Source organism: Miniopterus schreibersii (assembly GCF_964146895.1).
Source record: "Miniopterus schreibersii genome assembly, chromosome: X".
NCBI classification, from domain to species: Eukaryota; Metazoa; Chordata; class Mammalia; order Chiroptera; family Miniopteridae; genus Miniopterus; species Miniopterus schreibersii.
The window spans coordinates 28,415,601-28,440,979 of NC_138104.1; the positions used below are offsets into that span (position 1 = coordinate 28,415,601).

At 41.9% G+C, this 25,379-nt stretch overlaps 3 protein-coding genes across 23 annotated transcripts in view; all 3 read right to left on the reverse strand.

Annotated features, from left to right (window-relative positions):
- LOC308550755 (G protein-coupled receptor associated sorting protein 3-like) overlaps positions 1-21,685 on the reverse strand; it is a 44,191-nt gene extending 22,506 nt beyond the window's left edge. Inside the window, exon 1 of the mRNA XM_081124943.1 lies at positions 21,674-21,685. The gene's annotated coding sequence lies outside the window, so the exon portion shown is untranslated. The remainder of the gene's footprint in view (positions 1-21,673) is intronic.
- The window catches only part of LOC308550754 (G-protein coupled receptor-associated sorting protein 2-like), a 28,289-nt gene extending 4,739 nt beyond the window's left edge, over positions 1-23,550 (reverse strand). For 7 of the 18 annotated variants that reach the window (XM_081124926.1, XM_081124928.1, XM_081124936.1 and 4 more), the window contains exon 1: positions 270-416. The gene's annotated coding sequence lies outside the window, so the exon portion shown is untranslated. Of the gene's footprint in view, positions 1-269; positions 829-23,223; positions 23,283-23,499 lie in introns of those variants that run through there. The other 11 variants (XM_081124927.1, XM_081124932.1, XM_081124922.1 and 8 more) reach the window with 6 other exon arrangements.
- Positions 2,234-23,527, reverse strand: ARMCX5 (armadillo repeat containing X-linked 5). Of its 4 annotated transcripts, none has more exons than XM_081124946.1 (3): positions 19,422-20,972; positions 17,631-17,797; positions 2,234-4,478 (listed from the first exon to the last, which is right to left on the reverse strand). In XM_081124946.1, exons 1-2 carry the CDS (start codon positions 20,880-20,882, stop codon positions 17,639-17,641), a joined length of 1,620 nt encoding a protein of 539 aa, XP_080981072.1. In that variant the 5' UTR covers positions 20,883-20,972; the 3' UTR covers positions 2,234-4,478; positions 17,631-17,638. The 4 variants fall into 4 exon arrangements, with proteins under 4 accessions (XP_080981072.1, XP_080981071.1, XP_080981070.1 ...); XM_081124945.1 differs by having other exon boundaries at positions 2,234-4,684; XM_081124944.1 differs by having other exon boundaries at positions 2,234-4,687.
- Positions 23,551-25,379: the final 1,829 nt, after the last annotated feature.

The following is a 25,379-nucleotide window of genomic DNA, read 5'->3' on the forward strand; positions in this document are numbered from 1 at the left end:
GTAGCCGAAGCTAACGTCTGCGCCCTGGCGCTCCCACCTCCAGCCCAGCTCCCGCTCCGCCATTTCTCCCGAAGCAGCCCCCCCCCAGCGCTCTCCCAGCACAGACACCCTAGAGGGCGGGGCGCGGGCGCCGGGAAAGCCGGCTGGGGAGCAGCCAGCGTGTTTCGCCTTCCCCGCAGGAGCCGCGGGCACTCTCCGGCCACCCCGCGCCCAGGGCCCGCCAGCACCGGTCGCGCCGCCGCCTCGCCAGGGTCCCCGGCGCTGCGCACCTCTGTCAGGGACCGGCTCCGACCAGCGACCAGCGACCAGCGACCAGCGACCAGCGGGGTCGCCTCCTCCTCGCCAGGACGCCAGGGGCTGGACGCGGGCTGTGGGCTGGTGGAGAGTGGGAGGCCGCCCCCGCCCCCACCACGCCCCTACTTGCCTTTCCAGGCTCGGGGCCTGGGTGGTCGTCCTCCCCTCAGAGCTCCTCACTCAGCTGCCCCCCGCCTTCCGCCCGCTCGGAATTGCAAGGAGGCGTCCCGCCCCCCGCGCCTCTGCACCAAGCCCGGCAGGGGCTGCGCAGCATGCGGCACGAGCCCACAAACCGCTGGCAGCGAGGGTGTCGGGAAGGGGGGCGGAAGGATACGGCACGAATGGGCTCGACGCCCCCTCCCAGGCCCACCGTAGTTCCGACCCGAGGGGGCGTGGCCGGGGCCTGGGCCGGGCCTGGAGGAGACCCAGCCCAAGGGGGAGCTTAACCTCAGCCTGCCTCAGTGGGCCAACGCGGCCCTCTACATGGCGACCATCGTCACGTTTCTGCCACTACAATCTATGGGACCCGCGGGCGGGGGCTGGGGGGCCGGTCCGGGAGGTTAGAAGGAGCAGCGCAGGACGCTGCAGCGGATGGATACAAACCGCCCCTTGGTGTGTGCGAATCCCCACACGGCTCTGTCTGCCCACTCCTCCTCCTCCATCCCACCCGCCATCCTTTCTGGGTGCTGAAGGGAGAGGGGCTGTGAGGCCTGCAGGCTGTGAGGCGAGAGGCGATCCAAGGCCAGACCACCCCCATGTCCTGGGGTGGCCCCCTAGGGTTTCTTTTACTGTTCAGGGACGAGGAGGGGAGGACGCTGGGAGGGGGCTGCCTCGGAGGCCTCACCATTAGTCCCTCTTCTACAGGCGGCAGACCTAGACCTCTAACCCTGGCAAACAGTCCAGTGCTCTGCGCCCAGAGTCTTTCTTTCTGCCATACTGCTTTTTTTCTCATTCAAAATAATTATACATGTTGCCATTTTGTGGTCCCTGCAGTTGCCCAAGAGTTCCCTTCCCTGTCCGGACCCACACTGACCATGCAATCCTCCCTGTCTGTAGCCCCACAGCCAAGTGTCAGGTACCAGGTAGGGCATGTCCTGGCTCCTCTTCCTCTGCTCTGTCAAGTCTTCTCTTGCAGTCACATCCAAGCTCTCATGATCTTTGGCAGCGTGGAAATGTGGCAGGGATTAGAACCAGCTTGGATCTCAGCCACTTTCCCCACACACCTGTCTAGTTTGTCCAGTCACTCTTTGGAGAAGGCCCTAGTATGCACCCAATCCCCAAGACAGAAACCTGGCAGTCTTGAATCCTTTGGTTCCTTTACCCCTACATCCTTCTTCTAGTCTTGAGCCCCTCCTTTCTGTGCCATGTGCAAACAGAGCTATCATGGTTAAGCACAACTGTGGTTGAACACAAACCTGCTGGCACTGTTCCCCTTTTGAAAACAGAATTAAATGACACCCCTCACTGCAATAGGCTATATGAAGGTCCCCCAAATATATCCATGTCTAATTCTCCAGAACCTGTAAATATGCAATGTTACATGGCAAAGGTGAATTAAGGTTGCCTTTACAGGCTCAGGGTGCGGGTGGCCGTCCTCCCCTCCTCTCAGAGCTCTTCCCTCAGCTTCCCACTGCCTTCCAAGGGCTCCAAATTGCAAAGATTGCTTATCAGCTGAATTTAAAGATTAAGGATACGCTGGGCTATCCTAGCCAATGTAACCTCAAAGGTACTTTAAATGTGGAAGAGCCAGGTAGAAGAGTCAGTGTCACAGTGAAGTAGCATGAGAAAGACTAGACAGGCTGACAGGCCATTGCTAGTTTTGAAGATTAAAGGAAGCCAGGGGTCAAGGAATGCAGGCAGCTCCCAGAATCTGGAAAAAGTGAGGAGACAGATTTCCCCTACAACCACTTGAAGGAATGAATCCCTGCCATCACCTTTATTTTATCGTATTTTACTTTATTGATTTCAGAGAGAGGAAGGGAGAGGGAGAGGGAGAGAGAGAAACATCAATGATGAGAGAGAGTCATCAATAGGCTGCCTCCTACACACCCCCTTCTGGGGATGGAGCCCACAACCTGGGCATGTGCCCTGAGCGGAATCGAACCACAACCTCCTGATTCACAGGTCGATGCTTAAGCACTGACTCACACCGGCCAGGCTCACCTTTATTTTAGATCAGTGAGACCTTTTGATATTTCCAACCTCCAGAACTGTAAGATAATCAATTTTCGTTATCTTAAGCCACCAAGGTTGTGGTAATTTATACAGCTGTAGGAGAAACCACATTCACTGACCATCCTGATAAAGTCCATTCCCCTTGACTTTTCTTTAGTTGGGCTTCATCCCTGGAAGGATAAAGTCTGGGGCTCATCTCTCACCACTATAACCACCCTCTCCAAAAATCCCCTTCTCTGTTTTCTAAAGAAGAGAGATTTTTGCAAGGAGTTTTGAGGCTCATGTTGGAGAAAGTTCCTACTTGCTAAAAATCACTGATGTTTCCCAGGATAAAAAGGGAAGCATATTCCTGCCATGAAATTTCATGGCAGCTTTTATTTGTTTTTAGATATTTATTATAACTGTGCAATGTTTAGGTAAAGCAAAAAAACATATGGAGATGATTGTATATGGTATCTGGAGATAATGGATGTCAATTATCAGAGGACAGCCACTTTTACTGTGCAGTTTAAATGGCTTTAGCTGAATTGCAGATTTTTTTCTTTGCTCCACAGTATACTCTCTTGGGTGAATATTAGGCTTGAAGAAGAGAGTCTAAGTGAGGCAGGTTAGTAAGAAGCTAGGAAAATTTCTTGGCAAGTGGAATAGGGAAACTGAGACATACAGTTAAGTGGCCGAGCAATTTGCAGCCAGACAATAAATCACAAGGTCATATCTTCCCTAACCAAGGATACATAGGAACAAATGGTTTACAAATTCCAGACTGTGTGGGGGCAGACCCACCTCAGTTCTGGTCCCTCTTCAGTGACATTCTTTGAAGGTAAAACTGACCAGAGAATGACCATGACCCCTCTATACCTCATTTTGATGATTCAGCATATTAAACGATACACTTGGAAAGCTGATGACTATTCTCTTGAGATCCTCTCTTGAGACTGCCCTTAAAATTTCAGCCTTTAGAAAACAGATGAAAACCTTTAAGTCAAAGGATCCAGTGCATGCTATCCCTAGAGCACGAATGCACCTTGCTCCCCTCCATTCTTTCCTCAGGTGTGTATCTTTGCTTTCTTTCTCCTAAACTCTAAGGGTTCCCAGGAGACTTGCAACCAGGTGAGCAGCAGGCAGTGGCAGCTTGTCCTGGGCTAACCTCGTGACCTGTCTCTAAGGGCCCTCCTTTGGCCCTCACTTTTCAGTGAGCCAAAAAAGCAGCTCCACCTAGGCTAATTCCTGTTGCTATGATCTTGCCTCTTCTACCTAGAGCCCTTCCTTTGTTTCACTGTACATTTAATAAATGTACTCTCAAAATCACCTGGACTTGCATTGTGAAATCTTTCCTGCACAAAGTGAAGAACCCACACTGTCAAGACCGTGCAGGGCAGAACAGCCTTGGTCCTTGTCCCTTTCCAGTGATATGACCACTGCTGGGATCCGTGGGTGTGTGTGAATCTCTTTGACTCTCTAAACTGCTCCTTCTCTTTCTTGAAGTTACTTGTGTCTTTCATTCAACAAGTATATATTGAGTACATACTTTGTTCTAGGCACTGGGGATGCAGTGTAAACAAAACAAAAAATTTCCAGTTCTTATGGAGCTTACATTCACTTGTGGTTTCTATTTTATTTAATTTCCTAACTAAAAGTTTATAATCATACCGGCATAAGGTATCTGGTAATTCTCAAGGTGCTGGAATACTGATTCCAAGATACTTACTGACAGGGGAGTAGATCTGCAAAAAGTTGATTTTACTGTGAGACTTTGAAATATCTCTTGTATGACTTGTTCTCAGTTCATTTATAGAATAGGTGTTGCTGGTAGAAATAGGGCTATTCCACAGGGTTATGAGAAAAGCATTTTGGGGACCCACGTGTGGGAGGATGAGGTGTAGTGGTAAGATTTATTGGAGCTGGAGCAAACACAAAGTACTGTCCCCAGGTGCCCAGTGTCTCATCCACGGCCAGGTGGCTTAGCTCTGTCCAGCTGTGCAAGAAGTCCAGCACTGTCTTCACTGAGCCTAGAAAAAGGGCCAGAATCCAGAGATGATGTGCCATTACCTGGCATCAGCAGAGCATCTGAGGCTTTCGTAGTTCAGTGAAGACCATGCCAAAACTTAGTGCAGCTCAGTCTTTCTCCCCATCCGGCTAGCTTAGTCTCTGTTTCCAACTGTGCTCCAGCTAGCACGGTGCTGCCGTACCCAGGCCCGCGCTTGGAGCTGTGCAGCTGCTATGGAGAGAGAACACAGGCAAATGGGCCAACGAACTGGCAAACACGTGCTACCAAGAGGGGCCTTAGGTTTTGATTATATTACCTCAGGCTTAGGAGAGGGAGGCTTTTCTTTTAAACTAATCAATCTTTTTCCTGGCTCTTCATGGGCTTGTGTTGGGTCCTCCTCCTATCCAATCCGGTCTTTATTCCCAGGTTTTCCAGGCCAGACTCTGCCTCTCTTTGTGGCCATCTTGGCTCCTACTACACATGCCTCAAAGTAGAAGGACCGCTCTCTGTGCCGTCTTGGTTTCTACTGTGCCATCTTGGTTTCTACTGTGCATGCCTCAGTATAAGGACCTCCCCCTGTACCATTTTTGGGAACGGAGAGGTGGTTCCCTTGGGAGACTAGAAAGCTAGTCCTTCCTCCCTACAGGTGGGGGTGGTGGTGATGCGGAGAGATGTTAATCCCCTTGGCAGGGATTCAGCTATCCTTTGGGGTGTCTGAAGCTGTAACTTCCAGATCTAAGCCTCATTAAGTATAACTTCCAGATTTAATCAGGCCCAGCTAGTCTAGCTCCCTTCTCTTTTGTGAACTCCCAGCTGCCTATGCTAACACAGGCACAGTATGCCAATTAACATTTATTGAACTGAGGAAAGTCCTATTTTAAGCCTTTGTGTTAGCTCTTTATGTGTATATACCAGATAGGTTAAGTGTCATCTTTAAAATCAGAGAGCAAAGAAAAGATCGAAACAGGATGCTAGTGACTTATGTCTGTCTGACTGCTAATTAATATTATATTTAGTTCTTCCTAAAAATGGATTCGTCTGATTGCAACAGATGGTGTTCCACTGCTCATTGTCTCCACTAGCAGTTGTGTAAACCTGACTAGTCTCTGACACTTAAATTTCTTTAGTCTAAGTACCTGACATTAAACTTCTGATTGCCAAGGCATTCATTCCAAAAGACATCCATCTTTTTTTTTTTTTAAATTTAAAATATGTCTTTATTAATTTCAGCGAGAAGAAAGGAGAGAGAGGGAAAGAGAGACAGAAACATCAATGATGAGAGTCACTGATTGGCTGCCTCCTGCACACCCCCTGCTGGGGATGGAGCCCAAAACTCAGGCATGTGCCCTGACCCGGAATCAAACCCCGGCCTCCTGGATTCTAGGTTGATGATCAACCGCTGAGCCATGCCCGGCCGGGCAAAAGATATCTATCTTGTATGACACAGCTACTAGGAAAACAAATGGATAAAGAACTAGGCCACCCCCACCTATGAAGTTCTTTTTCAGAAAGCCCTGGGTAACTGAGCCCTTGAAAGACCCCACTTTATCCTTTCCACACCATACTTCCTGCTCTTACACTTTATTTTTTTACTCCTCACCAGAGGATATGTTTTTATTGATTCTAGAGAGAGAGGAGGGGAGAAGGAGAGAGCAAGAGACACTGATGCAAAAGAAAAACATTGATCGGCTGCCTCCCATATGCACCCCGACAGGATTAAACCCACAATCTAAGTATGTGCCCTGACCATGAATGGAACCCTCAACCTTCTGGTGTATGGGATTATGCTCTAACCAACTGAGCCACCTAGCCAGGTCCCTGCTCTTATACTTTAAGTTAGCCAATAAAGAGTGAACCTGTGGAATCCTAAGCTCCCCACTCTTGGATCCTAATAAAAGCAGAGCCCCAGGTTTGTTGTGTGCCCCCTCACCTGCCCCCAGGCATTCCTAACTGAGGGAGCTACCATCAATAGGCTCAAGGGCTATGGAGGAATTTCAGAACCAAATATATATATATATATATATATATATATATATACACATATATATATTTTAATATATCTTTATTGATTTCAGAGAGAGGAAAGGAGAGGGAGAAAGAGAGGTAGAAACATCAATGATGAGAGAGTCATTGATCAAGCCCGCAACCTGGGCATGTGCCCTGACTGGGAATCGAACCCCGATCGCCTGGATCCCAGGCCGACGTTCAACCGCTGAGCCACACCCGGCCGGGCCAGAACCAAATATTCTCCCAAGCATTAAGCCCAGGATACAGAAGTAGTTGTGCTGCTTCATCATACCTACAGCTCTGCCCCCACCCCACCCCCACCTCCCACACCCATGCAAGTGAACTTTCACACTAGAATATCCCTTGCCTGTGCAGCTCAAATAATCTCTTGCCTCTCTCAAGCATCATGGTTATGGACCTGTTCATGCCCACTTAGTTTAACTTGCTTCTCTTCTCTCCTTCATGTGCCTCAGGCAAACTTTTCTTCTAGGATCTCCCTTTTGTCCAAGTTTGAGCAAACCCAGTTCATTCTTAGAATGTGTCCATTCTCCTATCCCTTATTTTCAAGAGCTTTACACAGGAACTCAAGTCCCTTGCAGCTGGGACCAAGCAGACTAGGTTGAGTTCTTGATAATATTGGCTCAACAGATGTGTACTTTCAGTAGAGGCAGAACAGCTTTTGGAAAATATCTCAACCTGTATCTACTACTTGAGACAAGGCACATCTGGAGAACTGGTGGGAAGACTTGACCCAAGAATATTTTCAGGTCACGTTTGGGATGGGTTCTGCTTTAAGAGAATTTATCCTGAGGGAAAACAGAACCAGGCACAATGACCTCGGCCCAGGAACACTGCCTTGTCATTAGGGGAGTATAGCTATTCTAATGGCAGCACTGGGATTAGAACTCCTATTTTTTTTCTGTTCTAACATATGCCCTCAACTGTATGTCATAACAAAGGCAGGTTCATAAGTTATCCCAGAAATCACTTTTAAAATAAACTCTTTTATACTCTGGTGTGCAGATCCCATCTATAAAGTGCAACCTAAAGAGAGGAAAACACCCTCCTTTCTAACATGGCTTTAAAATGTAGACTAGTATTCAGCTCTGACATCATGAGGACTCTAGGTATGGGGAGTGGTTGGGAAAATTAGAGGGAGTCGTTGGAAGGACTTAAGTGACAGTAAAGCTTAGTGTGGCAATGACACCTGGAAAAATCATGTGAAAGCCACTGAAATTCAGAACATGGAAAATACCCCTTGAGGATTGCTAGATTTAAAGGGGCTGATGAAGTGAGGTTATTAGATTTGCAGGGAGAAGAAATCCTGAATTTCCACAATGCCTGCAAATACTGATATTTAACTGAATGTCAAATTACTTTTCAAAATAGAAAAAAATGAGAAGTCCATAATACCTTTTGTTATGTTTATCATTACCTAACTATCACTAACTTATTGCATCACTACCATGGGACATCATCACAGCCTGTGTCCAGCAAGCAAAGTAGGAAAAAAAGAGTAGAGGTAGTCCACCTGCCTCTTAAAATCCTTAGTCGAGAAATGCCCACATCATTTTCATTCATATTCCACTGACTGGAATTCAATCACCATTTATTGAAAATCCTGTCTGTTCACAAGCCATGCTAGGACAACTAAATATCAACATGTAAAAGAATAAAGTTGGCTCAGCAAACCAGGAATAGAGTGGAACTTCCTTGACTTGACAAAGAACATCTACAAAAACCCTATAGCTGACATCACACTTAATGGTTAGAAACTAGAAGCTTTTTTTTTTTTTAAATATATCTTTATTGATTTCAGAGAGAGGAAAGGAGAGGGAGACAGACAGAAACGTCAATGATGACAGTCATTGATCGGCTGCAGCCCACAACCCGGGCATGTGCCCTGACCGGGAACCGAACCCTGATCGCCTGGATCCCAGGTCGATGCTCAACCACTGAGCCACGCCCGGCCGGGCAGAAACTAGAAGCTTTACCAGTAAGATCAGGAAAAAGTCAAGTATGTTCTCTCTCACCACTCCTTTATAACATTGTACTGGAATTCACAGCAAATGCATTAAGACCAGAAAAGGAAATAAAAGGAATACAGATTGGAAGAAGAAATAACACTCTCTGTTTGCAGACGACATGATTGTCTATGTAGAAAATCTGAAAGAACAGACAAAAACCTCCAGGAACTAGTTTAGAGGATAAGGTTAATAAACAAAAGTCACTTGCTTTTGTATATACTAGCAATAAGCAAGTGAAGTTTGAAATTAATAACACAATACTTTTATATTAGCACCCTCAAAAGAAAGTTGGAGAAACTTTATTATTTTTAGACAAGCAGACTTCAGAGCAAGGTAAATTTTCAGGGATAAAGAGTGACACTACAAATGATAAGCGGGTCAATTCAAAGATGACATAATAACTCTTAGTGTGTATGACTTAACAAACGGTGTCAAAATGTATGCGGCATAAGAAAATTATTATTTATGGCAAGCATATAAGTGCATGCTATCTTCTCACTTCCTTAAGTAATTTAGGTTCCATCATTGGATCAAGTCAGACTATTGTAACTCTTATTTTGACCTCACAGAAGAGGGTTTAAAAGTTATGTCATACAGGCCTCTTTAAGTTTGGGTTAGGATAATAAAGAAATATTATAAACAACTAGATGCACATAACTTTTATAACCAAGTTGAAAAGGACCAATTCCTGGACACCATGTGTCAATATTCACACAAAGAAAATATATCATTTAAGTAGGTTCTATTGTTAAAAATACACAATGGTTCACTGTGGCAAGACAAGAACTAGAAACGCTGGACCAGGAAGCGAGAATTTAAGAACAAAAATAATTCCTTATTGGCAAATAAGGCCACTAATGGGATCCAAATATCACATGAGAGAGATGAATAACTTCCAGATAGAGGGATGGGATGAATCTGGAAAGAGAGAGTGTTCTGAATAGAGTATTTTGAAGAGACTTGCTCCAAATGAACTTTGAATAATAAAAAAATGGTTTACTGACATTCTATATTTACTTTGTGTTTTTATTATATTATTCTTTGTTTTATATTTTATATTTGTCTTGGGTCTAGACTTCCATTCTCCAGAATTATGAGAAATAAATGTTTATTGTTTTAGCTAAAAAAACACACCCACAAACAAACAAACAAACAAACAAACAAAAACATCCAAGAAACAAAATCTGTGTGGCAAAAACTGACAGAACTGCATAAAGAAATAGATGACTCCACTATGATATTTAAACTCCATATCCCTCTAAAAGTAACTGAGAGATCCATCAGGTGAAAATAAGTAAGGACATAGTTGAACTGAACAGCAGTCAATCAACTAGATCTAACTGACATCTATAGACTACATCATCCAATAGCAGCAGAATATAAATTCTCAAACTCACATGGAATGCATCAAGATGGACCATATTCTGGGTCATAAAACACACCTTAACAAATTTAAAAGAATACAAATCATGCAATGTATGCTCTCAGACCACAATGAAATAAAACTAGAAATCAATAATAGATCATTGAAAGCTCTCAAAATATTTGGAAATTAAACAACACACTTCTAAATTGCATATGGGCAAAAGAATTCTCAAGTTAAATTTAAAGCAATATTTTAAAATGAATCAAGATAAAAATACAACTTTCAAAATTTCAGGGATACAACAAAAGCAATAATTAGTGGGATACTTATACATCTGAATGTATATATTAGTAAAGCCAAAAGATCTAATATTTATAAGCTAACCTTTCACCTTAGAAAACTAGAAAAAGGAGAGCACATTAAATCCAAATTGTGCAGGAGAAAGAAATAATAGAAATTAGAGTAGAATCCAGTGAAATAGAAAATCAATAGAGAAATCAACTAAAATAAAGTTGGTTCTTTGGGAAGATTAGAAAAATTGATAAGTCTCTACCTTGGTTAACTGAGAAAAAAGAGAAGACACAATTTATCAATATCAGAAATGAAAGAGGTGCCAGCACAATTGAATGCACTGACATTAAAAGGATAATAAAGAAATATTATAAACAACTCTATGCACATAAATTTGATAACCTAGTTGAAAAGGACCAATTCCTGGACACTATGTACCAAAATTTACACAAAAGAAATAGATAATTTAAATAGATCTATGCCTATTAAAGAAATTGAATCAATAATTGATAAACTTCCAAAATAGAGAGTGCAAGGGTCAGGTATTTTCACTGATGAATTCCATCAAATGTTTCAGTAAGAAATTATACCAACTCTCCACAAATGAAAGCAGAGAGAATACTTCCTAACTCATTCTATGATGCCAGCATTATCCTAATACCAAAATCGGATAAAGACATTGAAGTAAAAGTACTGATAAATATATATCATAAAGCAAGATGTAAAAATCCTCAACAAAATATTAGCAAATTAACTCTAAAATATACAGAATATATACCATAACCGAGTGGGATTTATCCCAGGTATACACGGCTCATTCAGCATTTGAAAATCCATTAATATAACAAACCATATCAACACGGTGAGGAAAAAAAATCACATGATCACATCAATACATGCAGTAAAAGCATTTGACAAAATTCAACACCTCTTCATGATTTTTAAAAAAACACCTCAGCAAATTAGAATGAAGATAACTTCCTCAATAAAGAAAAGCTAAAAAATACTTTCAGCCAACATAGTACTTCACGGTGAGAAAGCAGATGCTTTTACCCAAATATGAAGAACTAGGCAAGGATGACCTCTCTCACATCTCCTAATTGACATCATACTGGAAGTCCCAACTAATGAATAAGACAAGAAAATAATAGGTACACAGATTAGAAAAGAAGAAATAAAGCTACTTTTGTTCTTAGATGATAAGATTGTCTATGTACAAATCTCAAAGAATCAACCAAAACACTCATGTAACTAAGAAGCAATTATAACAAGGTTCCAGAATACAAGTTTAATATACAAAAATCAATTTCTTCTCTATCTACCAGCAATAAAATTGAAATTTTAAATTAAAAGCGCAATAATATTTACATCTGCATCCAAAAATAAAATACTTAGGTATAAATATAGTAAATTATGCACAAGACCTATAAAATACTACATGAACTATGAAACACTGATGAAAGAAATCAAAGATCAAAATAAATGGAGAGACATTGCATGTTTATAGATAAGTAGACTCAGTATGTTAAGACATCAGTTCCTCCCAACTTGAGGTACAGATTAAACCCATTCCAACAAAAACCCAAGCAAATTACTTGGTGGATATTAAAAAATTATTGCAGAAAAACAAAAGTAGCCAACACAATATTGAAAGACAAGAATAGACTTCCAGTCAAGATGGCAGTATAGGTAAGCACTGTACTTGCCTCCTCCCACAAGCATGTCAAAATTACAACTAAACCACAGAACCATCATTGTTCAGAACTCCCTGAAACCGGCTGAAGGGAAGTACTAAAACTAGGGAAAGAAAGAAGCCACCTTGAGAATGTTAGAAGGGGCAGAGAAGTAGAACAGGCTAGGTCACGCCCACATGTGGCAGATAAATAGTTGGAGCAATATCTGGGCTGCATTGGTCCCCCCTGGAGGAGTGAGGGGTCCCAGCACCATGCCTGGCTCCCCAGCAAGGATTTCAGAAGAGAAGTCTCCGTAACTTCTGGCTGTAAAAACCAGCAAGGATTGAGGCTGAGGGAGACAAAAGGATGCTGGGCTCCAAGACAGTTCCTCTTAAAGGGCCCGCACATGGACTTACTTGGACTCACTCCCTCTGAGCTCCAGCAGTGGAGCAGCAGCTTGAAAACCACCAGAGATGTAGGGGGAGAAAAGGAATTGTCTGGCATCAGGGCAAGAGCTGGAGGTGCAGCTTTCTCCCAGGTGGGACATTCCAGTGACCACTTCCTTAGGTCTGATTAATTTGCTAGTGGCTCACAGAACTCAGGGAAACATTTTATTTACCAGATTACTGGTTTATTATCAAAGGATATAACTCAGGGAAATGCAGATGAAAGAGATATGGCAAGGTATGGGAAAAGGGTACAGAGCTTCCATGCTTTCTTCCAGTGCTCCACTATCCCAGAATCACCATGTGTTCATGAACCCAGAAGCTCTCCAAACCTTGTCCTTTCAGGTTTTTATGGAGGCTTTATTACATAGGCATGATTTATTAAATCACTGGCCATTGGTATCTGATTTAACCTCCAGCTCCTCCCCTTCCCAGGAGGTGGTGGTGGCTGGACTGAAAGTTCCAATCCTGTAATCATTTGGTTGGTTCCCCAGCCAACCCACAATCATCTTTAGGTGCTTTCCAAAAGTCGCCTCATTAATGTAAACCCAGTTATGGTGGAAAGGGGCTTGTTATAAATAACAAGACACCCATTTCACTTTAATGGCTTCGAAGTAAATTTCAGGAACTGAAGACAAGAGACTAAATATAATGACAAAATAAGCTTCTATTACTCTTATCACTCAGGAAATTTCAAGGGTTTTAGGAGCTTTCAGCCAGGAATTGTGGGCAAAGACAAACTATATATCAGAAGTATATTTTGGTCATCTGAGTGACCAAATATATGTATATTTCTTACAAATCACAATATCACACAAAACTTGTTACAATAACTATGGTAATCTAAACAGTATGGTACAGTAAACCCTCGATTTTGTGGACCTCGACTTAACGGACTTCCGAGTTAATGAACAAAATTTCCGGTCCTTACATTATATGTGAAAATTAACACCCTGTTCACTTTAAAATGCTTTTAACCAAGAATTGCTTATAATTAAATTAACAGTTTACTTTTTGTTTTTAATTCAGTTATTTTTAACAGATTTTAGCTAATAGGCAATATGTTGGCAAAAACACTGTAGTAATTTCGCAGACATAAATAAATATTACATATCTACAACTATAGTCTACATATTTAAATCCAAGAGTCACCGCTGGTAAGCAATGTTCGGTGAATGATTAGCATGTGGTCACATCTCATTGCTCGAAGTAATTGGTTCTCTTGTCGCCTGGCATGACTTCCGGCAGCAGTTTTAAGCATGCTGGCTGATGTGCCACCTGGGTGAAGCCACGACCCAGCCGTGTTCATTTGTTTATTCTTGGTGACTGGTGAATGCACACATTACTAGGCTTATTCAGTATAAATTTAGAGTAATACATATACAAAACTTTTCTGTGGCCCGGCTGGCACGGCTTAGTCATTGAGCACTGGCTTACGATCCAGGAGAACCTGGTTCAATTCCTGGCCAGGGCACATGCTGGGGCTGCAGGCTCGATCCCCAGCAAGGGGGGTGTGCAGGAGGCAGCCGATCAATGACTATCTCACCATTGATGTTTCTCTCTTTCCCTCTCCCTTCCTTTCTCTGAAATAAATTAAAAAAAAAAAAATATATATATATATATATATATATATATATATATAAAATTTCTGTAAAATTAAACTTTCCACACATACTTAATTGTAATTACAGAAATGTGTCTACATAAGTAAAAAATGGGTAAACCAACTAATTTGTCAAATTTTTAACATATGCATTCAGAAAACCTACTTTATTATGTAATGAACTTTCACCTTTAACGGACACCCTCTAGCCAGAGGTTATATCAAGGTTTCACTGTGCTCATAAAAAAAGGACAATAAACCAGTGAAACAGAATAGATAGCCCAGAAATAACCCCTTGCATATATGACCAAATGATATTTGACAAAGGTACCAAGACCATTCAATGGGAAATAAACTTTTTTTTTCAAGAAATGTTGTTGGAAAAACTGGATATCCACATGCAAAAGAATGAATTTGGACCTTTACCTTACACCATAGACAAAAATTAACTCAAAATGAATCCAAGACAAACTTAAGAGCTAAAACTTTGAAACTCTTAGAAGAGAACATAGGGAAGAACTTCATGGCATTGTTTCTTGAAAAAGAAACAGTTGGTGCACTTACACTTCCTGATTTCTAAATGATTTCTTAGATATAAAGCAAAAACATAAGAAAAATAGATAAATTGGACTTCAAAATTAAAAACTTTAGTGCATCAAAAGACCCTTTCAAGAAAGTGAAAAGGCAATCCCACAGAATGAGAAAAAATACTTGCAAATCATATATATGAAAGGGGTTAATATTAACAATACTTAAAGAACTCCTAAAACTCAACAACAAAAGAACAAACAAACCTATTTTAAAAGGTTTATTTTTAAGGGCAAAGGCCATAAGTAGACTTTTTTTTCCCAAAGAAGACATACAAATGGCCAATAAGCACACGAAAATATATTCAACATCACTAGATACTAGGGAAATACAAAGCAAAACCACAAGATATCACTTAATGCATATTGAGATGGTGTTATTAAAACACAGAAAATAACAAATGTTGGCAAGGATGTGGATAAATTGAAACCCATGTGCATAATGTAAAATGCTGCAGCTGCTTTGGAAAATAGTATGGAAATTCCTCAAAAATATTAAACATATGGTAATTCTATTTCTAACAATTCTACTTCTAGTTATTTATCCAAAATACTGAAAGCAGGGACTTGAACAGATATTTGTACAACCATTGTTCTTAGAAGAATTATTCACAATAGCCAGAAGGTGAAGACAACCAAAATGTCAAAATTGACAGACAAAATGTTGCTAAATAAATTAAAGATTTACATAAATTGAAAAGTATCCTGTGTTCATAGATTGGAAGACTTAATGTTAATGAGATGTCAATACCCCCAAAGCAATCTATAGTTTAAGTGCAATCTCTATCAAAATACAAACGGCTATTTTGTATAAATAGAAAAGCTGATCCTAAAATTCATATAGAATGGAAAGAGACTCAGATTAACAAAAAACAATCTTGAAAAAGAAACAGTTGGCGCACTTACACTTTCTGATTTCTAAACTTACTACAAAGCTGTAGTAATCAAAACCCTTTGGTACTGGCATAAAGATAGACACAGAAATGAATGGAACGAAATTGAGAGTCCAGAAATAAACCAACATGTCTAGAACCAATTGGTTTTGACAAAGGTGCCCAAGTCCATTCAATGGGGAAAGAACAGACTATTCAACAAACCCTTGTTTGTTGCTAATGGGAATGTAAAATGGTGCAGCTGCTGTGAAAAAGTTTGGCAATTCTTCCAAAAGCTAAACATGGAATTACCATATAGCCCAGCAATTCTACTTCTAGGTATATTCAAAAGAATTGAAAACAGGGACTCAAACAGATACTTGTACACCAACATTCACTGCAGTGTAATTCATAAAAGCCAAAAAGTGGAAACAACTCAAGTGCCCATCAACAGATGAGTGAGTAAACAAAATGTGGTGAACACACACAGGTATATTACTCAGCCATAAAAAGGAATAAAGTTCTCCCTGGCCAGGTAGCTCAGTTGGTTAGAGCGCAGTTCCAATATGAAAGATTGCGGGTTTGATATCTGGTCAGGGCACATACAAGAAGCAACCAATGAATGCATAAATAACTGGGACAAATCAATGTTTCTCTCTTCTCTTCTCTCTCTTTCAATAAATAAAAATTTTAAAAAGGAATAAAGTTATGATACATGCTACAACACGGATAAACTTTGAAAATGTTATGCTAAGTGATATAAACCAGACACAAAAGGACAAATACTGTATGGTTCTACTTAAAAGTAGACTGGTGATTACCAGGAGCTTCAGGGAGGGGAAAATGGGGAGTTATTGCTTAATGGTAGCACAGTTTCTCTTTAAGATGACGAAAAAGTTTTGGAGATAGATTGTAGTCATGGTGTCAATTAATTGTACACTTAGAAATAACTAAAATGACGGTTTTCATGTTATATATTTTATCACAATAAAAAAGGCAAATTTAAAAACATGTTGAAAGTGATGAACCATGAATGCTGAGTTAGGTAGGAAATGAAGGTAAGACAGAAGGTGGCCTACACAAAGGGAAAAAGCAGAAAAGGTAAGGGACGGGTGTATCTAACAACACACAAATTTAAGTTTGGGATGGGCAATATACTTTACTAGGAGCTGTGTTGGGGTACAGAGTTAAAAAGTGGTCACATATGCTAGTGCCAGATTCAGAATACAAAGGTTTGAATCTCAGCTCTACTACTGACCAACTCAATGAGCTTGGTCAAGTTATTTAACCAGTCAGTATCTCAGCTTTCTCACATCTAAAATGTGGGTAACAGTACCTACTCCATAGGAATGTTTTAGGAATTAAATGAGTTAATACAAGTAAAGCACATAGAACAGTATCTGGCATATTGTAAGCACTTCAATAAATGTATAAATGTTAGTAATTATTGTTATTATTACTGTATACAATAAAATTCAGTCTTTGGAGTCAGACACTCTCAAACTCAACCTTTCCCCTCTATGCTAACTGTCCCTAAACACAAGTTCTAACTTAAAAAAAGACTCCAAGGCATGGTATAAAGACACAAATGCTAAAATAGAGGCGCAAATAAAAAAAACTCTGGAAATGCAGAAGGAGCTACTAATTCCAACACGGGGGCAGGGAAGATAAGAGTGTTAGGGAAGACTTCAAAAAGGACTTGGCATTTTAGCTAAGCTTGAAATAATGAATTAGTTTTCCCATAGGCAGAAAAGGGTTATAAGGGCATTGCAGCATGAGTGAATAGCATGAGGAAATGCACAAAAGTAGGAAAAGTACATGAAATAGTAAACAAATAGTCCAGTGTGGCTTGAATATAGGTCACTTAGTGGGATATAATGGGGAAAAAATGGAAAGGTGCTGAATACAGAGTTTTGCAAGCCTTGCTAGGGAATTTGGTGATATTTTATAGATGAATTTCCACTGAATGTTCCTCTTTTAAAATTGAGGGCATGGTAGAGGGCCAGTGGCTGCTAATAGCCCAGCTGTCCTGGAGGAAGTTTATTTGCAAGATGAGAAATCCACACTGATTTTTAGCCCTGTGTCGCAACACTTTAAGATAACTAATCTCTTCATTAGCCCTGATACTACGTGGGCTTGCATGAATTATTTTACCAGGAAAGAAGATGGAACAGAGATGAAGTTTTGTCTTCAAGAACACCCCAGGAACGATTTGGTAAATGACTGTCTCCCCTGATTCCCACCCAAAAAGAGACCATCAGTTTCTTGCTTTGATACAAATACGGACAGACCCCACACTCACCCTTCTCTTTAGCTGATGGGAAAGTCTATAGCCATCAACTGCTTAAGTGTGTGCTCCATAGGGTATTTGAGACACAGAATATTCCAAAGGGTCTGGTCCAATTGTATAGTGAAGGTTCCCAACTCTGAAAGCAGTACCCACAGCTGGAATTCCAGGCTATGGGCGTTCTGTGGATTAAAAAGCAAGTTATAAAGAACTTCAAAAATCATCTAAGTTGCAATTGCACATTGCAAAAAGCCTACCTGCTTTTTTTAAACCCTTAATTTAAGCCCAAGTGTGGCTGATTTTCCTTCATTTTAACTCCTAGATGTATAAAATATAAGTTCAAACTTGACCTTAATAGAAATTAAACCAGGGATAGCTGCTAAAACTAGGGGTACATGACACCTTGTTGAGATTTTCCAGTTTAGACCTTCCCCCCAATACATAAAATGTTGAGAGGAAGTTCAATAGAAAGACCAATATTTGTACACTGATCCTAACATCTGTATCTCCCACATCTGGGCAGAAAAGAGGATAACAGCAGCAAAGGAAGAAAAGGTTAGAAAAGGCAGAGGTGACCCAAGATCCCAATCTATACTCTGGTATTCTATATGCCACAACCCCTAAGCCAGAACCTAACAAGTCTAAACAGGAGGAACTGAGATAGTATAGACAACACAGCTTCAGCTCTGTAAACTGTACACATGAACAGATAGGATAGTGAGATTAGGGGAATTAATTTCTTCCTAACCACACACTCCTAAAGGACTCTGGTATCTTGTGACTATCTCCCAAAGCTGAGCTCTGACCAAAAGGGATCAGTAAAATGGGGCTGCCACCAAGGAAAGGTGCAAATAAGTCCAAAGGATTGGCCAGCAAACAAAAGCAAGGATGAGTCACCAAGGCAGGACAAATGAGACTATCCATGAAGCAGTTTCTGTAGTTGGTGCCCAGAAAGACCCTCCTCTGAGGCCCAGGACCACAGGGGGAAGGAGTCTCAAATGAAGCAGTAAACGTGGCACCTCTAGATGGGTTACCTGGGTGTTGAGGGCATGGTGGGGCTGTAGTAGCACAACCACACTTCCATGGCTTGCTGAATGAGGTTGAGAACCAGGAATCATCTTGAGGGTTAAAAAGTTTAAGATATTCTGATGAGATAGCCTATGCGAAAGGCTGAGCACAAGTTCTGGGCCTCAGACTGGAATGAAACCATCTGTGTTCCCTTTTTCCTAAGTCTGTGTCTTCACCCCATTCCTCTGATTGGTCCAGATGTGAGCTAGTAGCACAGCCATGTCTTCTTGTGTACAGAGAATTTGGTGAACATGAAACTAAAGGGTCTGTCAATGTGTCAATTGTTTTGTTTGTATCCCCCAGACAACGGATTTTAATATCTTTGTACTGGTTGTGCATTATCCCTGACTAGACTTCAACTGAAGAACTAGGACAATGTTTTCACCAGTTTTAGCATGCAACTTTATTATGTAAATGAAGAAGTCTCAAATGAATACACTTATGTCAATATAAAGCACAGAAGTATAACTTACTCAAGACAGTTTCATTATCAGGTCATGTTACAAAAATAATGAAAATTATCAATTTAGATAGCATGATAAAAATCAACAAATATTTAAGTTCTCAACATCATTTGGTACCCATAAAATTGCCTCCTTCAGTCAACACAGATAACATAAATACTGAACTTATAATGTGCATTAGTTTCATATTATGACACCAAAAATTGTTCAAGGCTTTGTGAGAATATTCGGCTATTCAGAGTTTGAGTATTAATCGTATAACTTTATCTCTCACCTCAGGATCACTGTGCTCTGCTAAGTCTTGGAGTTTCTGACCAAACTCTTTTGCTTCCTGGAATATGGAAATAAGTTCAGATTTAGTGAACTCTTCCTTGGTAAATAGCTTCGCCTTCTTTTTGAATTGGAAATTTATATTCTCAAAAATGTCAATGATATTAAGAATATTGGCCTTTGACTCATTCTTGTTAAAGGGTGCAACCAATGATGACAGTACTTTGGCACTGATCAGTTCTCTTGTATTGGCTTGATTTTTAGACAAGCGCAAAAACACTTTTAAAACATAAAACTTGGTTTTGACACTTCCCATGTTTAACAAGGTGAGGAAATCTGGAATATAACTGGCAATCATGTGGTGATTCTCAAATTTCACACTCAAGTGCTCCAATAATTTTAGTCCTGAAAGTTGCACAGGGGAGTTCAAAGGATAAGACATTATGTCCTTACAAACTTCATCTATATATGTCTCTCCTGTTTTTTGTTCTTCAGAAGACTCAGAGTTGTCAACCACTTTATTTACAACTCTAGGGTGTTCTTTAACATTGGGATTATTGACTAAGTTTTCAATCATAACAGTAATACCTACATCATGAACTATATCTTGGGTAAATGGATAAGCAGGACTGATGCCCATTATCATCTTTGCTATTCCATGAATGAAAGGATCCTTAGTTAACTTAAGTAGGGCAACGAGTTTATCGAACTCTTTAGGCTCTAAACTGAAGACACGTGATTTGCAGCGGCAAGTTTTTGGATTCGGCCCATACTTTTCCCTATACCTAATCTGTTCTTTGATCTCAGCTAAGGTCTGGAAGTAAGGACCATCATTAAAGGGTGGGATCTTGGTCAGAGGCCGAATACCCAGAGGAGTTTCAATCAAGGTCTCAACCAGAGTCCAATTCCCTTCTGGAGGCAAGGATAGCTCCCCTCCCTCCACTGGGACTAGGACACAGTACCTGGCTCTTGACCATGCTGCTGCTCTTTGCTTTATAGTAAGTGCATGTTTGGATATGGGCATGGGTTTGGGCTTTTCCTGGATCTTAGGTGGAGGCTTATAAACTTGGTAAGGGGTTTCTTCTTCAGGCCAGAACCAGGATCCTAAACTAGGCTCTTCTCCAGTCCAGAACCAGGAACAGATATTTTCTTCATCCTCATCATTGGGCTCGATTATACTACCAGCTCTGTCCCCAACCCTGAACTTGATGCTGGCCTCTCTCCTTCTTGGGGGCCTGGATCCAATATTGGCCTTATTATCAGCCCTGGAAAAGAACCTGACACTGGCTTCACTTCCAGCATCAGCCTTGACTTCATACTTGTGCACAGCACTGACCCTAGACGTAGGCATGGCTTTTGAATTGTTTGGGGGCACTATACCAGGTTCTGCCAAGGGTTTTGCCTTGGTTTCAGCCATGACTCTAGTCTTAATCTTGGCTTCCATCTTGCTTACTTCCTTTGCCATAGCCACGGCCTCAGTGTAGGTCACTGTCTGTGTCCTGGCTCCATCCCCAGTCTTGGCCTGGGTAACTGGTCCTGTTTTCGGTTCTGCCCCAGCCACTGCCTTGGCCTGGATAGCCTTGGCTATAGTGTTGGCAGGGCCACTGATTATAGTTTTCAGGCCAACCCCAGCCTCTCCTCTGCCCTTGCCTTGGCCTCAGAGCCAGTCATGGTGCAAATTAAAGTCAAGGCCAATTTATACACTCCCACCCCTGTCACAGCCTTGGCTGAAGGTCTGTCCCAGGTTGGTGTTTTCATACAATGTCCAGTAGTCACTCAGCCCCCTTTCCAACTATATGCTCTGCCAGTGATATAAACAATGTGCAGAGAAACCTCACTCAGAAGAATGGCTGTGTGCCTGAGCGCAGCCCTGTGGAGGGTGGTGGTCTTCAGCCACTCCAAGGCCACCAGATCTGCCACTGAAGTTGGACCTAGGGGTGGAGGAAGGAAATGGGGCTTTGAGTATCTTCTATTTTTTCCCCTCATTTTAATTAGCACAGGGAGATAGGAGAGTATGGAAACTCAGTGCTAAGTGGGAGAGTTACGTAATAATGAATCTCCCCCTTAAATTCACATTCTCTTCAACTGCAGGTACTACTAATCTTCTTTCCAGACACAAAATAGGAGTTTGGAGAGTGGGAAAGCTGGATGGGAGTGAGACTGAGGAATCCCTAGACTGGCTCTTTACCCCTGCTGATGTCCACTACCTCATCCTACATGACTACTGAGGAAGTCTCAATCCACATCCATACCAACCTGCACTGATCTGAAGTAATTTCTCTTCCTTTCCTTGCCTCCAATGATAATAAGCCCTACAGAAGATCTATGGACAGATAAGCAAACAGGAGGCTATAGAAACTGATCTCTTGGTAGACAGGGCTTGGTCCCTGTTCTCTATATTTGCATTTTTCCAGTGTTTTCTCCTTCTGGTCCCTTCTCCCCATTGCCCTGTTTTAGGGCTGCTCCTCCTCCTCCCTGCTGCTTACCATTTTCTTCTTTAGTCACTGCCCTGGCATTTCCCTTGTTCAAAATTGGGCTAGGGTGAAGCATAAGGATAGGAAAATCACATGGGAAGTTAGAAAAGAAGATCTTACCCTTCTCTAACCCCAATGCTTATGAAGACTTCCAACTAAATCAGTTTATTAAACCCTGGATCCAACAGGGGTTAGTAAACTGACAAAACATAAGGGATATAATTCTCTAGTTCTTCTACCATCATTCCAATCTTAACAGACACAGGGCACTTTTCTCTTCATCATTTCCTAGCTTCACGTTGGGTTAACATTTATAAACCTCACAACAACTGAGAGTTCTAGAGGCTTAGAGAACACACAGATATTTACAAATGCAGAGATAAACAAATAGAGGTACAGGAGACAACGGAGAATGAGTCCTTGGTAGAGAGCAGCTCCTAACACACCGATCCCTCGATACAGGTACCTGTTCGCCAAAATTTTCTACCTCTCTTTCTTCCTCCAATCTCCTCTGCTCCATTCCCCAAATCTGACAACTCAAACATCCCTGCATGATAGCGGTGGTTTCAATAAGGATGGAATGCTCAACCATGGAAGTTAGATGGGAAATCAATGAAAAGTATTATTTCCAAATTTCATCTAAGTTCTTATGTTTCCTTACTCTTCCTAAAACCTATTGTTTTCTGTGCCACATCGAGAGTAAAAAGGACTGTTCGGAAAGTAAGCAGAAAGGAGATCTGGAGTTTCCCCTAGGCCCCTACCTGCTCAACAAAAATTAGGCTAGTTTTCTTTTTCTTTCCTGGTCCCTTTGAGGTCCTCTGCCCCCTAGCGATCCTTACAGAAGCATGAAGTGCCGCAAACTTAGGAACAGATAAATGCGTAATACACATCCAAAGACCAAAAGAAACGACAGTGGGAGAGACTTGGTTATAACTGGTCAGACTAGTAAGCAGGACATGAGACCCTTTTCTAATTCAAGGCCTTGATTATCAAACACTTACAACCTGTATTTACACGCTCTCCCTTCCAGGGCTACCCAGGCAACTGTTCTTACCAATAGCAGCAGCCCTTCCTCCTATTATATAATCCGCCATTTCTCTGTTAGAAGCTGCTATTATACTCCTTTCCCTTCCCAAACACGGTCGGAGGTTGGGTGAGGGTCTGGAAATTAAACTAGCAAGACAGATCATTTAAACTTTATCGTTGTGTGCCACTCAAATTACCTCCGTCCCTCTCTCTCACAGCTCGCGCCTCATGACCAGGTCCCGTATCCCACATTCATCTCTGATACCCATATCCACACTCCCAAACCATGCCCGCCTTCTTACTGACCTGCTCTGCTTGGATCAGGGGCAGTTCTCTCATTTCCTTGCCTCAAGGGGTGCCGTGCCCTACAGAAAGAGGGACCGACAGTCAGATGGAAACGGGGACACAAGACAATGGCGGCGGCCGTGTTTGGAGATTGGCCCCGCAGCTGGGACGAGATACCTGCTTTATCAGATTAGGGGCCGTAACTGCCAAACAACAGTCACTTTGGGGTGTTCCCTTTTCCTTCCCATCCCCAGGGCTCCTCAGAGACCCGCTCCTAGTGATTAAATTAACAGCTACCTTTTCCTCTGCAGGCTGCCTCGCCACGTCCCCAATACCAAAACCAACTACGAGAGGAGCTAGTGTAGTTTTGGGGATCCGGCCTGATGGAAGCGGACTGATACCGAGCTCAGCAGACGCCACTCTCTCCGCGTCAGTGACTTCCGCCCCGCCTACCACGGCTGCTTCTGGTACTGGGATAGGCAGCGGCGGAACCTGGATATAGAGAAAGCAGCGCTGGACGGAGAGAAGCTGGCTTATATTAAAGGGTCTAGTTATTGGTTCCCCTCTTTTAGGAGCTCCCCCCAGCAAGTCTACATTTTTTGCGCTCTGTAATGTTCCCGAGTTTCGGGCGGTGACGTCAGTGAATCAGCTCCGGCTGGACGAGGCGGACGGATACCAACGTGCCGTATTTACACCTTCACGTCGCGGAAGTGTCGTAGTTACAGGTTCACGTCGCCAAGTCCTTAGGCCCACCGAAATGGGCAGGTTGGAGGAGGGGGCCGAGGTAAGGTTGGGAGAGAGGCTCGAGACTCAGAGAGGAGGAGAAATTCTAACCTATTTCAAAAACTATGTGTCCGTTCTATGAGAGAGATCCTTCCAGGGACTCAATTTTCTACATGAAATGGGGCGGGGCGGCTGGAATGCTGCTCTGGTCTGATTTGATCAATATCAGACACCTTGGTCTTTTCTTGTTCCTCTCCTAAATCCCTCAGCCTTCTTGCTTACCAAATTTCTTGCACGGAAATAGTAAAGGTAAAGGTGTGATAAGCATACAGGGAAAACAAACGGAGGAGAGAAGCATATGAATATCAAACTACCCTTGTGTGTCAGTGGCCCATTCTTATGCTCTGCCTCCCCTCCTGATGCCTACGATATTTTCCACACCTAAATATGTAGGAGCTTGAGAGGGCATGAGGAAAACAATTTTGTACTCACGGAAGAGGATTAATACTCAAATATCTTTGTGCCAGTAAACCACCCCCACACCCCCAGATGTCACACGTTGCTTGTCACCTACAATGGGGAATGAGGTAGAACAGAGGTAAGCAGCTACTAATGTGAGAACGGATTAAATGCCCAATTATCCCATTATCCCATTGTGAGCCCCTTCTAGGCCTGACCCACTATATCTCCTGCACAAAAAGTCAGGTCCGGTAGAGGAAGTGTCAGGAAAACAGGCTGAGAGAGGAAAGGCAATTTAAAGCCAGACCTCCCTAGAGGTTCTGGGGTGACCCTCCCAAGTTCTTTCACTGTTCAGGGGGCCACAAAGGGGAAGAAAGTGGGAGGGAGCTGCCATGGAGGCCTCCACTATTTTTCTATTTGTTTATTTGTAGTATTTTGCAATTTGCTTTAAAAATGTTTTGGAAGATCTTAGTGATACAGGGAAAATTCCAAAGAAATGATGCCAAGTGAAAAAATATTCTCTAAAACAATGTTATCCAGATGGTAAGTTATATAAAGGTAGAGTATGTGTAAAGAAAAGCAAAAATGAGCAGTGAAAATTGTGCTCATGATTTGGATTGTGAGGGGGTTTTTCCCTTTAGTTTTATAGTCTTCTGTATTTTCCTCACTTCTACAGTAAGTATATTATATTCATGAAAAATTCAGTATCATTTTTAAAAGAACTCCACTGTGGATTTTAAAAGATTATGGTAAAATATAGACAGTATAAAATTTACCGTTTTGACATGTACAATGCAGTGGCGTTAAGTATGTTCACAATGTTGTATAACCATCATCATCTAGTTTCACAAATTATTTACAAACCCCATACTATTTAGCACTTGCTCTCGTTCTCTCTACCCAGGCCCTGGCGACCACAAATCTGCTTTCTGTCACTGTGGTTTACCTATTCTGGATATTTCATATAAATGGCTTCTTTCACTTAGTAAATTATC

Coding starts and splice junctions, on each gene's coding strand:
- ARMCX5 (XM_081124946.1), bottom strand. CDS start 20,882: ATGGCAAAGGAAGTAAGCAAGATGGAAGCCAAGATTAAGACTAGAGTC. Junction 17,798..19,421: donor CAGAGCACAGTGATCCTGAG/GTGAGAGATAAA, acceptor TTTAATCCACAG/AACGCCCATAGCCTGGAATT.